At 45.3% G+C, this 16,107-nt stretch overlaps 1 protein-coding gene across 7 annotated transcripts in view; it reads right to left on the reverse strand.

Annotated features, from left to right (window-relative positions):
* LOC146338599 (uncharacterized) overlaps nucleotides 1-16,107 on the reverse strand; it is a 30,932-nt gene that overhangs the window by 9,553 nt on the left and 5,272 nt on the right. Inside the window, exon 4 of one of the 7 annotated variants that reach the window (XM_084814125.1) lies at nucleotides 14,529-15,116. The exons of 5 other annotated variants lie outside the window; for them this stretch is intronic. In XM_084814125.1, coding sequence (XP_084670251.1) covers nucleotides 15,100-15,116 — 17 coding nt within the window. In that variant the 3' untranslated portion in view covers nucleotides 14,529-15,099. Of the gene's footprint in view, nucleotides 1-14,528; nucleotides 15,117-16,107 lie in introns of those variants that run through there. One more of the 7 variants, XM_084814119.1, reaches the window with a different exon arrangement.

The raw sequence follows: 16,107 nt of genomic DNA on the forward strand, positions 1-16,107 counted from the left end.
GTTAGTCCTACTCAGAATAGACCTGTTGAAATGAATGGGACTTAAGTTAGTTGTGACTATCCTGTCCCATTCATTTCAATGGGTCTACTCTGAGTAGGACTAACATTGGCCACTACCCAATGACTTCTACCAGTTCCAGTGCCTTGTACCTCTAACCTTGCTCCGTGATTGAACCTTTGTGTTACTGACTTTGGACTTCTGCTTGATTCTGTTTCTTGGACTGCATATTATATCTGACCACTTATTTGTGTTTTAACCTTGGCTGCTCTTCAGACCTCTCTTTTGGAATTCTCCTTCTTGCTTGGTAAAGCTGTGCCTTTGACCATTGCCTGTTTATTGACATGCTTTGGGATTACTCCTTAGTTTAACCAATGCTAAGTCTGATGCAGCCATAGCAGGCCAGTAATCCAGAAGAAATGGGTGTTTCTTTTCTATGGCTGGGTTGACTTATGTGTTTGGTGAAATGGAGGACGGTTGGGTTTTATTAAAGTTATTTTATAGACAGATCATGGGTCAACTCACAGGAGGTGTCCTCCAGCAATACAGTAAGACTCAGATGCTTCATAAGGCAATGCAGGGCCAGCACTTAGAGTAGAATAGAATCATAGGGCTGCAAGGGGCTTACAAGACCATCGAGTCCAACCCCCTGCTCAGTGCAGGAAGCCTGATTCCCAGGCCTTCTCCCATCCAAGTCCTAACCAGGGCTGACCCTGCTTAGCTTCCGAGATCAGATGAGATCAGGCGCATCCTGCCCTTTGCTCATCTTCCCCATCTGGGACTGAAAAACCAAGGAAAAGTATGGGTGCCTGGTGGGTTGGGTGTAAGCAAGGACAACTTGTGATGTTGTACAACATCATCACTGATCACGAAGCATGTCAGTTAAGGCATCAACCTTGGCTTCCCATTTCAGTCTTGCCACTGAAATTATGTCTGTCTATCTGCACCCATTGATGGTTAAGCACCATTATTCTGCTCAGTACTGACAATATTCTGCTTTTCCATGTGCAGTTCCTAAAACCCATGGTAAGCGCCTGGTGACAGAAGATCCCCATGAATCACAGGTGAACCTTTAAAACAGGGGTGATGAGCCTGAGGTCTGCAGGCCAAATCCAGCTTACCTGGAGTGTCAATCAAGCCCTCCAAGACCCCCCAGAAATTGTTTGGTGGCTTCCCAGCTTTTGTGCATCCCCCCCCCCTCATTCTAGAAGATTGAAATACCTATCCTAAGGCTTAGTTACTGGCAGTCAGAGATTTAAGTAAAATATGTTGGTATTTTTCACTCCACCCCTTTTTCCTTCAGCCCCCCCCCCGACGATGTGCACCCCTCCCCCAAGCTTCTCCAAAACAGAATTTGGCCCACAGGTTCAAAGAGCTTCTCCTCCGCTACTTAAAAACAACAACCTCTACTTCTGTAAAGAATGAGAGGGTCACAAACCATCCTACTGCACAGATAATCTTGTTTTGGGGTGTGGGATTCAGTTTTGGCCTAGGACAATGAATGCAAAACAAACCATCACTTCCCATAAATATTCCCGGTAATTTCCTTCCTTTACTTCAGCAGGTCATAAAAGGGGCGGGGGAAGGGGGAAAGCAGAAGTTTCGAGATTATAAATCAGTAAACTACCAGACTAAGGAAAACAAAGAACAAGATTATGTGCTTCACTTTCTGTATACTTTAACAAGCAGCTTAATAGATAAAAATAGGTGCATTGTTTTTGCCAATAAAATTTGACTGCTTTTCAAACAATGTGCCGTAATTTGTGTAACGAGTAGGAATGGAGCAGATTGCATTTTATGTTCCTGAAACCGTTTTGGGTGTTTATGGCAAGAATCTAATTAAGCTACAATAAAGTTACACCAGCCCCCTATTAAGATTACTGGAGTACATTAAGTTGTACAATAAAGTCAATGGCACAAAGTGGGTTTCCGAGGTACAGCATTGGTATTTTGTTGTGGGAATCTCAAATAGCTGCCAACAAGTATATTTTCATTCAATCACTGGACAATGCTGTTGCATTGAAGAGTTGCAAATGCATTGCCTGTGGGGGAGTTTTTTCTGTCTACATGGACCTCAAACTTGGCACACTTCCTTCTTGCTCTACATGATTGCTACACACAATTGCTCATATCAGGTACAAAATGATAACAATTTCCCATCATAGCAGTGATCAAGGACACTACTTAACCCATGGGCTGCTGTTGGGTTATTTGAGGGTTGTTTTCCCCTCCAACAAGCTATGCTACCTGGGTTTGGACAACATGACAAGCCGTGCCCAGGAGGGTGATTAGGCAAATGGTGCCTGGCACGCAGTGCAGCTTAAACAAGCCACCATGGTTTGTTTAACCCACAGTGATCGTGCAAACCAGGTCTTTGTTTCAGTGGTGTTGAATTAAATCTACAATTCTCAACCACAATTTAAGGCACTGCTTATTATTTATAAAGCCCTAAATGGTTTGTGACCAGGATACATGAACGGCCATTTCCTCCCACACAAACCCACTGCATTTGTCACTGGAGGTCTCGCTCCACATGCTGTTGCCATCGAAGTTCTGATTGCTAGGGTGTCAGAATTCCTTTAGCCCTCACTTTACTTATAAGCCCAAACATACACAGAGGACAGGCTTCAGTCTACAGCTTTTAATCCATTACTTCACAAGGTCATACAGATGCAAATTCTCAGTGACTCTCAGTCTACAAAGGAATGCCTTCAGGGGATTCAAAAGGAAGTTACGAGAGTTGCCCGCCATTTGAAGAGGGAGGCGGTCTGACTAGCCTAACTTAAGCGGGGAGGTCCCTCTCTTCTCATGAGGCCTCCAAGTGCAGCTTTTCACGCAAGGCCAATCAGGTAGTTCTGCCCCGGCCTCCTCTCTCTTTGCTGTGCGCCTGCGTCTGGCATCTATTAGGTCATACTCCCTGGACCCCACCTCTTCCTGTTCACTGCCTCTCACGGGGGTGTGTGAAGAGGGACCCTCATCCTCAGCCAGCTGGACGTTTGTAACCTGGGAAGCCGGCCTACTCATGTCTGGACTAGCCTGGGAAAACACCTCCCCCATGTCTGGTGGTTGTCCTTCAGAATCTGAACTGCTATCCCACTCCCTGCGCTCAGAAACACCCCTGACATAGGGTGCAGGAGAAGGCCTTCTTTGTAGTGGCTCCCAGCCTGGGGAATTTCCTTCCTCTGGGAGTAGGGCTGGTCTCAAGGGCAGGCATGGACTTGCTCCTCCTCTTCGCCATTGCAGCCTGCTTGTTCACCTGCCTCTTGCTCTGGCCCAGACAACGATGGTGGTGAGGAGGAGGAGGAGATGCCACGGCCTACCAAGCAAGCAAGTGGCACCAATGATGAAAGAGGAGGTTAGGAGCAAGAGCAGCTGGTGACTATGGCAGTCAGAAGGTAGATTCACTAAGGGAGGGGGCCCACTGATGTATCCTGCCCAAGAGCCCTCAACAGTCTGGAGCTTGCACTGGGAGGCCCAGTTAGCTTTCTTATTATTGGCATTTAAAAGACTGTTAATATTTCTTTGTTCTGTTGTGCGGTCAGTTGGCTTCAGTTCTCTTTTGTGAAATTTTGTTATTGTACTGGTTTTTTATTTCAACCTGTCCCGGAGGGGGCTGCACTCCCCATAAATGTTAGGGCCTAAAGGATCAAGTCCATAGTTAGGGGTGCAAATATGTCCAAATGTCACCGTGTTTTTTTGTGAACCGCCCAGAGAGCTTCAGCTATTGGGTGGTATAGAAATGAAATAAATAAATAAATAAATAAATAAATAAACCGTGTTTTGCACAAAGCCTCAGTAAACAACAAAATGTGTCACTGAATTTATCTTAAATATAAGATGCCATGCTGCGAATGGAAGACTCTGCAACCCCTGGGGCACCATGGTCCCGTCATATCTGATCAGACAGTGAGCTGGTTTTTCACAGCTCGTTGGCAGTTCAGCTATATACTTAGCAGTCCTTCTGCAGGGTGAGCGGGGAGGTAGCAAAGGAAGGGAGCCATGCAGAGTAAATGCCTTGCCTGCTATATTCCAGGGCACTTTCATGTGTGAGTTTTAAATTGGCTTTGTTTTCAATTGGATCTCAGGGCAAATGTAAAACCTGCATTGGCTGGGTCATTCCCACTGCTGGAAAACAGTGGTAATGGGGGAGGATTTACAGCAGAGAAACAGTGTGCTTAACCTTTCCCCCACCCCAGGACCAGCCTTCCTTTGAAGCAGGGTGAAGCGCCCACATCAGGCAGCACAGTGCAAGGAGCAGCAAATTGTGCCATTTCCCTGACCCCCGACTCCCGCCAGGAGAGCCCGCCACCTCCAGCGGGTGCTCTGAAGAGCCTTGCCAGCTGCTCTCCTGCTGTGGCATTTGCTGAGGCAAGAGAGCGGACGGCGGGGCTCTCTGGTGCAGCCACTTGTGCTCTGTTCCCCTTGCTGTGCCCCTTCCTTTTGCCACCCCCATGTCAGCTCTTTTGAAAGCTGTGCAGCTGGAAGACGTGGCAGGACAAGGATTGAGCATATGACCCTCCTGCATACTGCTTCCCTACTGCAAACGATGACTTTCTGTCCTCACTTTGCAGTGGAGAAGCAACAGTGAGAGTTCTAAGATTTCTGGTGGCCAAACTCTAGTTCCAGCCTCAAAAACGTGCAATAGAATCAAATACCTTTTCTCTTTTTAGCATCATGTATGGCAACACCCACTGGCTTCACTGAAGTGGGGGAAGGGGCTATGCACAAAAGCAATGGGAATGACTGCAATGGTGGAAACTCACCTCAGGCCACCTTCTTGATACCATATTAATATAACAGAGGAGAAGAGCTGTTTCATGGGAGAACTACAGCTTTGCTCTTGGATTGAGGGAGGTGGGGGGCGGCACAAGCTTAAACAAGCAGGAGAGATTTCTTCTAGTGCTGGTAAAGAGGAGAGCTCATACTATGCAAGAAAAGTGTTTTTAAAACAAAGGATAAAATGTTCTTGAAATATTAGTATTATTATTTGAAGAATTTTTATGCCGCTTCTCAGCCAAAAAGACTCCCAGAGCAGCTTACTTATAACAAACTAAACAGGGCAGTCCCTGCCTGCGGGCTCACAATCTAAAAAGACATGACAGACAAGGAAAAAAGATGGGGAAGGAAGTGGGGGAAAATAAATCATGGTTTCAGCAGGGCTGGTGGAATGGCCATGCTTCCAAGGGTGGGCTCTCCCACACTGGAGGCATTCAAGATGAAGCTGGACAGCCATCTGTCAGGGATGTCCTGCATTGAGCAGGGGGTTGGACTCAACGGTCTTATAGGCCCCTCCCAACCCTACTATTCTATGATTCTATGACTATTATATGATAGGTAGAGTGTAACCTTGTGCTAGTGCAGATTTCCCTAACATGGTGCCCCCGCCCGATATGTTGGGCCACAAATGCCATCATTCCCCAGCCATGGAGGTGATGGGAATTGCAGTCCAACTCATCGATGGGGAGACACCAGGTTGGAGAAGGCTGTGCTTTTAAAGGGTTCTAGGTAGATAAGCACTCATTCTTCCATATACCTTAAAGAACAAAATAAATCATAGGAAGTTGCCTTCTACCACGCCAGACTATGGCTCGATTCACACAACATGACAAGCCAGAGTACATGTTGAGTACGGGTTTGAATGTGGGTTACTGCTGAACCATGGTTTGTTGTTGAATCATGGGTTGTGTTGTGTGAACCCAGCCATCCTAACAAACCATGGTTTGTTAACCATGAACAACCCACAAAGAGAACCCATAGTTTGCTGTTGGGTTGTGAACTGTGGGCTGTTTGTGGTTAACAAACTGTGGTTGGCTAGTGTGGCTGGGTCCACACAACACAGCAGCCCACTATTCAACAACAACCCACGGTTCAACAACCGACATTCAACCCATACTCAACCTGTACTCTGGCCTGTTGTGTTGCGTGAACCAAGTCTGAGTGTGCATCTACCCCAGTGTTATCTAATCTGACTGGCAGCACCTTCCCACAGTACATAGGAACATAGGAAGCTGCCTTATACTGAGGCCATGGGTCCATCTAGCCCAATTTTTTGGACACTAACTGGCAGCAGCTCTCCAGGAATTCAGGCAGGATTCTTTCCTAGCCCTACCTGGATATGGCAGGGACTGAACCAGGGATCTTCTTCACGGAAAGCCGGTGCTCTACCACTGAGCTATGGGTCCTCCTCCCCTTTAAAACAGCGCCAAGATAACTCTGGGTATATACATGATCGTGTGGGGGTAGTGTGCAACGTACTCATCCTATTCAAACAGGTTTCATAACATCGGAATTACACGCAACCCCCCCCCCCCCATTTATTACAACTGTCCAAATATAGGAAGCATTCATAAAACATTCAGGCCTCAGTTTTTGCCATGCATAACAATGTTCTAAAAGCTTGCAAGCATGTTGCCAGCATCACCAGTTTGCGCACATCAATTCAGATATTGTTTACTCACAAGTACCTTCCTACACGTATACTTAAATACATCTGAGTCACATGGATTTAGACCTTGAGGTCTATATCAATGGCTTATAATATACTGAAATATCTTGATTAGAATGCTCCAAATGTGATGACTCTCAACGACTGTTGACAAGACCAGACAAATGCTGTGAATGTCCAAAAAATCAGAAGCACACCAGTAAATGTTTAAAGTCACCTAAAATGTGATTATCAGCATTCATGTTTATATGCCAATATTCACCAAATTTATTTATTTATTTATTACATTTCCATCCCGCCTTTTTTCCTCCTTAATGGATCCAAGGTGGCATACATAATCCTCCTCCTCCTCTCCATTTTATCCTCACAACAACCCTGTGAGGTAGGTTGGGCTGAGAGTCTGTGACTGGCCCAGAGCCACCCAGTGAGCTTCCATGGCCAAGTGGGGACTAGAACCCGGATCTCCCGGCTCCCAGTCCAACACTCTCGCCACTACACCACACTGGCTTCAGTATAACAGTATAACATATATAACTTATTCAGTACAACATATATATTTATCCTTCAGCTTACCAAATAAATTTCGTAAAGAGTTGCAAAGAAAGCTGGTGATTGCTGGTGTGTGTGTTTGTGTTGGAGATGACATGGGTGCTAGCCAGGAACCTCCGAAAGATGTCCCCCACACCCACCTCTAAGCTGAAGTGAATTAAAAACCCGCAGAATTGCTTTTTCCAGAACTTGCTTGTGGAAAGAAAAATGTATACATGTTTACAGAGGAACAGAGGCACTGTGCCGTCAACTCTCTTAAAGCATTAAGAGCACAGTCCTATAGGATTGTCGCTCTATAGACAGAGGACTCCAAGTCTGGATACTCTCCTTGCCCCCTCCCCTGCCCCCACCACTGCCACAAGGTCATAGAATCATAGAATCATAGAATAGTAGGGTTGGAAGGGGTCCATGAGACCGTCAAGTCCAACCCCCTGCTCAATGCAGGAATCTGTCACAGCATCCCTGACAGATGGCTGTCCAGCCTTGTCTTGAATGCCCCCAGTGTGGGAGAGCCCACTACCTCCCTAGGCAATTGGTTCCATTGTCGTATTGCTCTAACAGTCAGGACGTTTTTCCTGATGTTCAACCAGACACTGGCTTCCTGTAACTTGAGGTCATTATTCCATGTCCTGCACTCTGGGATGATTGAGAAGGGATCCTGGCCTTCTTCTCTGTGACAACATTTGAAGTACTTGAAGAGCGTTATCATATCTCCCCTCAGTCTTCTCTTCTCAAGGCTAAACATGCCCAGTTCCTTCAGTCTCTCTTCATAAGGCTTTGTTTCCAGTCCCCTGATCCTCTTTGTTTCCCTCCTCTGAACCCTCCCCAGCTTGTCTGCATCCTTCTTAAAGTGTGGTGCCAGAACTGGACACAGTACTCCAGATGAGGCCTAACCAGTGCTGAGTAGAGGGGAACTAGTACTTCCCGGGATTTGGAAGCTATGCTTCTGTTAATGCAGCCCAAACGAGCATTTGCCTTTTTTGCAGCCACATCACATTGTTGGCTCATATTTAGCTTGTGATCGACAACAATTCCAAGATCCTTCTCGCTTGTATTATTTTTCAGCCAAGTATCACCCATCTTGTAACTGTGCATTTGGTTTCTTTTTCCTAGGTGCAGAACTTGGCATTGATCCCTATGAAATGTCATTCTGTTGTTTTCTGCCCAGCACTCCAGCCTATCAAGATCACTTTGAATTTTGTTTCTGTCTTCCAAGGTATTAGCTATCCTGCCAATTTTGCGTCATCTGCAAATTTGATAAGCATTCCCTGCACCTCCTCCTCCAAGTCATTAATACAAATGTTGAAGAGCACTGGGCCCAGGACTGAGCCCTGAGGTACCCCACTTGTTACCTCTCCCCAGTTTGAGAAGATCCCATTGCTAAGCACTCTTTGAGTCCGATGTTGTAGCCAACTGTGGATCCACCGGATCGTTGTTTCATCTAGCCCACTTTGAGCTAGTTTGCTCATCAGGGTATCAGGGGGCACTTTGTCGAAAGCTTTGCTGTAGTCGAGGTATATTATGTCCACAGCATTCCCACAGTCCACAAGGGAGGTTACCTGATCAAAAACTGAGATCAGATTTGTCTGGCAGGATTTGTTCTTGACAAATCCATGTTGCCTTTGAGTAGAATCATAGAATAGTAGGGTTGGAAGGGGCCTACAAGGCCATTGAGTCCAACCCCCTGCTCAATGCAGGAATCCAAGTCAGAGCATGCCTGACAGGTGGTTGTCGAGCCTCGTCTTGAATGCCTCCAGTGTGTGAGAGCCCATCACTTCCCTAGGTCATTGGTTCCAATGAGTAATCACTGCATTGTTTTCAAAGTGCTTACAGATGGATTGCTTTATCATCTGCTCCAGAATTTTCCCTGGGATTGATATCAGACTGACTGGTCTGTAGTCCCCAGGTTCCTCCTTTTTGCCCTTTTTGAAGATAGGAACAACATTAGCTCTCCTCCAGTCATCTGGCACCTCACCTGTCTTCCATGATTGCTCAAAGATAATAGACAGTGGTTCTGAGAGTTCTTTTGGCAGTTACTTTATTACTCGAGGATGCAGTTCATCTGGCCCTGAAGATCTGAACTCATTCAGAGTAATTAGGTGTTCCTTGACCATATGCCTATCGATCTCAAGCTGCAATCCTGCCCCTTCAGCCTGTACTTCGCCTTTTCCAGGGGGCTCATAGACCCTCTTTTGGGAGAAGACTGAGCCAAAGTAGGAATTGAGCACTTCTGCCTTTCGCTTGTCATCTGTTATCATTTTGCCATCCTTATTTAATAGCTGAACAACCATTTCTTTCCTCTGCCTTTTACGATGCATGTATCTGAAGAAAGCCTTTTTGTTGCTTTTATCATCCCATGCTTAAGCCATCTCAATAGCAGGATAAAAGCTCTGTGTGATGAACCCCCAAGTGTGCTCTAAAGATCAAGGACCATCAGAAGGAAGAGCCTGGCCTTGAAGTTGTCCATCAGCTGTTAGCACCTGGACAGCAGACTGAGGAGGCACGCAGGTTACCTAGTAAATCTTCCCCGCTGTGGTGAGATCTACTCTATTTCTATTTAAAATATAGTTTTTTCCTAAATGTACAAAGAACATATGCAAATGTGTCTTTTTTGGTGATGCATTTCCCTTTATTTGGTGTGCAGTTGGTCATGCTAATCAAGAATAGAACAGTAGTGAGTTGAGAGGTATGGTGGTGGGTTGAAGGAGCTCCTTACTCTTCCCCTGTTAACCACTACAAATTTCCCCAAGGTGAAATTTTAAGATGACTGCAATACACTGTAGTTTCAAGAAAGATTTCTAGAGAGGGCCAAATCCCTTATTGATGATAACTAGAAATATTATCTCTGATGAAAACTGAGTTATTTAGACAGTGAGGTGTGCCTATCACCCCTTTTTTCATGAAATGTTATTGTATTTCAAAACAGAGTTAACAAAATGAAGGCAACAAAAAGTATGCACATAACAATAAATCAAAATCACAAAAGAAACGAATTCATCAATTATAAATCTTAGTCTCTAAGACTTGCATGTGTGAGTGTATGTCATTTTGTGTGTATGTGTGTATTAATCAGAAAAAATATAGACAACTGGACTAGGTTGGAGTTTTATCAAAAGTGTGAAGAGCTTCAATGTAGGAAATGAATGGAAACCATGGTGCCATAATATCATTCTTCGAGTTAGGTTCCTTGCTTGCTGCACTTGCTGAGTAAGTTTATACATGCTCGTAGTCTCCCAAATTTTATCAACCCCGCTGCTCTTTGGTTGGTTGCTTTGAAGACTTTCAATTACATACTATGTATGACTTTGCAGCTATCACTCCTTCTAATAGCAAACTCGGGTGGTGAGTGCCAACAGAAAACGGAGCCACACTGGAATCACTGAGAAACAAGAGGTAGGTCTAACCATGCTCCGCAAAACAATGTGGTTTATAGAAATATAATATATATATATCATTAGGAGTCACCCTCCCACCCCCAGCCCCATGAAGATTGAGTATGCAGAGTGGTCACAGGTTGGCTGTGTTCGCACGCAACAGAGCCGGGGTTCCAGAGAATTCTGCACGCAGCCCATTCACTCCGGCTTGGCTCTTCCTGCCAGCCAGAGCAGCTAAACTAACCAGGAATTGAAAGCTTCGCATCATGTGCTCTAAACCAGGGCTCCTGGCTTGTTGTGCCCCTTACAAGCCAGAATAAACTCAAGGTTTAATCTTGAGCCCCAGTTCAGATGACACACTAAGTATGCTTTCAGTTCCTAAGTATGCTTTCAGTCCAATAAAGATTGAGTATGCAGAGTGGTCACAGAACATTGAGTATCAGTGAGAAAAAAATGGAAAACTGGGGAGAGGGTTTGTGGAGTGGAAAGCCCGGCTTCAGTTCTTTATATCTTATAGTACCTTGGAGGAGGCCATTGCTACCTGGCAGGAACCCTGAACAAAAGCACTCCTACTAGGAGCTGATATACTGCGACAATTTGTTGCAGTCCCACTTGTCTCAACAGTAGCTGGAGCATCATTCACTGGGTCCTCTACCATGCTGCTATATTTCTTTTACCTTGTTTCCCTTCTGCAGTCTGCAGAAGAAGCAGTTTATCTAATGTTGTTGCATTCCTGTAGCTCTGGAATGACAGGAATTTGAGGTGGAGCAGTGCAAAGGTCAGAGTCCCCGTAGGACTATGTACCCCTGGGGCTGTAATGAGATATCCTGCTGCATGTAAACAGGTAGATGCTGCAAGAGGAGGCTTCCCAATACTCATTTGGTTTGAATTCCAGCAGAATAATGAGGTCTGAAACAGTGAGCCTCTGGCTGCATTCGCACGCAACAGAGCCGGGGTTCCAGAGAATTCTGCACGCAGCCCATTCACTCCGGCTTGGCTCTTCCTGCCAGCCAGAGCAGCTAAACTAACCAGGAATTGAAAGCTTCGCATCATGTGCTCTAAACCAGGGCTCCTGGCTTGTTGTGCCCCTTACAAGCCAGAATAAACTCAAGGTTTATTCTTGAGCCCCAGTTCAGATGACGCACTAAGTATGCTTTCAGTTCCTGCTTAGACATTCCCATTGATGGGAAGAGCCATACAGGAGCAAATGGGCTTCAGTGCTTACCATTCATGCAACGTGGTGTGGAGAAAGAGGATTGACTGATATTTTTCTTCCCCTCTCATAATACTAGAACCCAATGAGGTCTCCCCATGAAGCTGAATGCTGGGAGATTCAGGACAGACAAAAGGAAGGACTTCTTCACACCATGCATAGTTAAACTGTGGAATTTGCTACCATAAGATGTACTGATGGCCACCAATTTGGATGGCTTTAAAAGGGAATTAGAGAAATTCATGGGGGATATGGCTATCAATGGCTACTAGTCCTGATGGCTATGTGCTACCTCCATTATCAGAGGCGGTAGTCCTATGTACACCAGTTGTTGGAGAGCATATGCAAGAGGGTGCTCTTGCACTCATGTCCTACTTGAGGGTTTCCCACAGGCAGCCAGTTGGCCACAGTCTGAACAGAATGCTGGACTAGATGGATCCTTGGTCTAACCCACCATGGCTTGTCTTACATGCTTAAGCCAGTATTCTCTGGAATTCCAGCTTATCAGTGCGTGCCTTCCACTGTCTCCCAGTGGCACATTTCAAGATGCATTCACTCCCGCTAACAGGGCCCCCCAACCTTTTGGGGTCAGTGGGCACATTTGGAGTTTTGAGAGTGTCATGGGTGCTCTCACAAAATGGCTGCCATGGTGGGCATGCATGGTCACAAAACATTTATTTCCCAGAAGGCAAACTGGTGAGACTGACAGAAATGTAACTTGCACAAGAACCTAAGTACAAGGCAAAGGGAGGTCTGAGGGCTACATATGATCAATTTGGAATTATACCTTTGAAAAGATAACTCCTTACTCAAAATTTGCCAATTAAACCTAGGTTTATAAATTGTTTTAGAGTTTTGTAAATCAAGCTTTTTTGATGTGTATACCTTACGCAATATTTTTGCTCATTAAATGATAAGCAAGAACTTTGATGGAAATGTTTTACCTGGAATAATACAGTCTCACACCTGTTCATTACTCAGATAATGAACTTTGAGCTTTGGCCCAGCTCAACATCTTCTCTTTGGATACCATCAAGGTCATCTTGACAATTATTTTTGATGCCAGTTACCCAGAATTCATTATGATCCTGCTTGTGTCTTCGGGTATTTTCCCTTTAATACAATTACTATTTTTTTACTTATTTACATTTTTAAATTCTTGATGACTCATCATTAGCATTTGGTATTTGCATTTGCATTACATAGTAAGACATGCTATATTGTTTTAAGAGAGGTGGTTAACATTTTCTCAACAGTCTTCCCAGCAAGTCTAATAAAGCAAAATCAGCGATTTCCTAAAAATCCAGGACACACCAATTTGCATAGAATTTGCATATGCTAATTCATATATGTACAGGTGCCTATTTAAAAATAAGTAAAACAATTTATATAGAAATAGAATATATCTCACTATGGTGGGGAAACACTGTGCCTGTTTTCCTGCTCATTCTGCTGTCCTGTGGTGCTGCCAACTGTTGATGGGCAAGTTCAAGATCCCTGCCTGCTTTCCCTTCTTATGCTTCTTTATTGCTGAACTGAACTTTATCATTAAAAAGCTCTTCAAAATACAGGATGCCTTGTAGGGATGTACAGATTTTGTTAAATCCATTCCATCTGTGTTTCGTGGGTTGTCAGACGTCTTTCATTCTGTCATCTGCTCATTGACAGAATTGTTTCTTCTTTTTCTTTTTTACCAGAATTGTGTTCTACTTGCTGTGATTCACATTAGTGCTAATGTGCATTTGCGCTTATGTGCACTTGCATAAATGTGCTATTCTGCTGTGAGTGGAAAATCCCCCCACCAAAAGTGAAAAACCAGACTGCAAGTCCACAGAATCTGCATGACCCAGAAAAAGCTGGTTCGCTGCGGAATCCAAACTCATCTTAACCCATTGTGGATTTCTCCGACACCCCTAGCCTTGAAATAAAAGACTATCCTCTGACAGCCTTTCAAATAGAGGACTGTCCTCTGTAAAATAGGACATATGGCTACCCTGCCTTACTCCAGAATCATTCCCAGTACAAAGGAAGAGTCTGGGGTGTGCACGGGTGCGATGCACATCTCTGCAGCTGTCTCCAGACGCAGCTTCTGACCTGACTTGCCCAGGTGTTTGCTGGTCTGGAGAATGAGGAGGCTTCATTGAAGTCCCCAGGAAGCCCATGTCTGCTCCCCAGCTTCTTGCAATCTCACAAAGGAAGCAAACATAAAAATGGGGGGAAAGTAGAACTCAGGAACGACACAGGAGGAGGAGTCTGCACCATTTTTTTTTTAAACAGCATTCTGTTAATAAAAGATTTCACCAAGAAAAGATTGAGGAAAAAGATGTTCTTGGTAAAATAACAACATTCTCACTTTCTACAATATTGGTGAGCAAGAGAAAGGATCATCTGTTTGCTTGCAACACTTGCTGGTGGATGGTACTATTAATCTGTTGTCGGGAACAATCCTGTCCTACCGCTACAAGACAAGCTATGATCTAATATGTGTCTTCCAGCACGAGATTCTATGATTCCTTTGTGCAGGGAGATGGCTCCCTTTGTCGCAGGCCATTGGCAAGTAGGATTTTTTTTTTTTTGGTAAAAAACCCACACACCCTGTTTTTCTAATCCTTATTTTTCTGTAGAAGGAATAGCATAATATAGCAGTGAAAAGAAAGGACATTTTGATATCTACACCTACGCTGGTTTTTCAGTTTGGGCAAATTCTGAGCAAAAGGGGAGAGAGCTTTCAACTTGGCGTGGCTTTGCCATTTATTAAAGCAGCCTTCCCCAACCTGGCTGCGGATGATGGGAACTCCACACATCACCAACACATCTGAGGGCACCTGGTTGGGGAACGCCATGTTAGAGTTTTGCATTGTTACACGCTCCCCACTTCTGCGAGAGGGAAGAAGTTCCATGGCTTACCCAGGTTTGGTTTCCTTTGGAAGGAGGTCACTGGAAGCTTTCTCGCATTTTGTAAGATTTGTGTTTATTTAGAAATATATACACTGAACACGATGCAATGAATATGAATTTGAGCACACTCCGGGAAAGAGCGGAGGACAGGAAGGCCTGGCGTGCTATGGTCCATGGGGTCACGAAAAGTCAGACACGACTTAACGACTGAACAACAAAAACACTGAACATAGCTGGAGGAACAGCCTAAACCAGCCTTCCCCAAGCTAGTTCCGAGATGTTTTGGCAGCCCCAGCTCAAGCTCTCCCACCACCTGTGGTGAGAGCGCACACGTGCGTTGCACCCTCCCTTTCCCCACTGCTATGAGCTGCACGGCCGGAGGAAGCATGTAGTACGCCTCTTCAGAGAGCTGGCCAGGCCGATCTGCTGAGGGCATTTCTACATGAGGCTTGTATTGTGTGTTTGTGATTTACAGTAGTTTGCAGGTCCTTTAGATAATGCTGTCATCCTCCAGGGCATCTCCCACTCTTTTCAACCATTTTCTCAGGTTTTTTCCATAAGGGGGAAAGTCTGGCATTTTCTCTCATCCTGCCATAGAAGCTGTATGTAAAAGTCCAATTCTGCTATACCACAGTGCCATCTAGTGGTTGTATAATGAAACATATAGAACAGAACAGGAAAAAAAAATCTCAGAAACAGGCACATGTAAAGGAGCCGAATTTAATCCCGCAAAGAACCTGGAAGTGGAAGCCCTGGTAAGAGTGCAGGATAAAAGCCTCTTGTAGAAATGTTCTGGGACACCCCTCCCACAATGCCTGGCTCTGAGGAAGGATCCCCTCAGAGCCAAGCATTTTGGCCTGACCAGCTCTCTGAAAGGCTGTGATGGCATCTTCCTTGGCCAACATAGCTCTCCAGTGGATGGCTGTGGCAAACGCCACAATGGGAGAGTGGCTGATGGGGCTCTCCCAAGCACTCGCTGGAGGCAGCAGCAGTGAGTCCTCCTGGCAGGGGCAGGGGGGAGCGGGACAATTCGCCGCTCCTCCCGTTCTACTGCTTGAGGCGGGGGCTTCACCCTGCCTCATGGGAGGGCTAGCCCTGATCCCTGGCCATTGTCCATGCTGGCAGAGGATGATGGTAGTTGTAGTCCCAAACCATCTGGAGGTCACCAGCTTGGGGAAAAGCTGGCTTAATTACTCTAACAGACAATCAAAAGCCCATTGTGCCCACATCAGATCTCTAGGGAGACAGGCAGCACACTAAGATGCTCCCAGATCCAAACTCAGCTCTTTGTGTCTTTATGCAATTTGCATTCTCTCCCCGCACACAGACATTTGGATTCCATAATTCCCATTGGGAGCGGGGGAAAAGACATGTCCCTTTCCCCAAAACGGCTCCCACCGTCTAGAACAATTTCCAGCTATTTCCTGGACTTTGTGGGCCATTTACCTAGCAACAAAACAACTTCCAGCCTTACTGGAAGTCCTAATGGTTCCATTAACCCTCTCCTGTCCAAACACCAATATTTTAACAGTATTTTGTAAAGTGATGTGCTTTCTAATAACTAGAGTGGCCACTTATGCGTCACCAAAAAAAAAGAGAGGAAAAAACACCTCAGGAAACACACCACCAAA

This window comes from Heloderma suspectum, chromosome 9 (genome assembly GCF_057233095.1).
Source record: "Heloderma suspectum isolate Gila_16-S chromosome 9, 16-S_ref, whole genome shotgun sequence".
NCBI lineage: Eukaryota > Metazoa > Chordata > Lepidosauria > Squamata > Helodermatidae > Heloderma > Heloderma suspectum.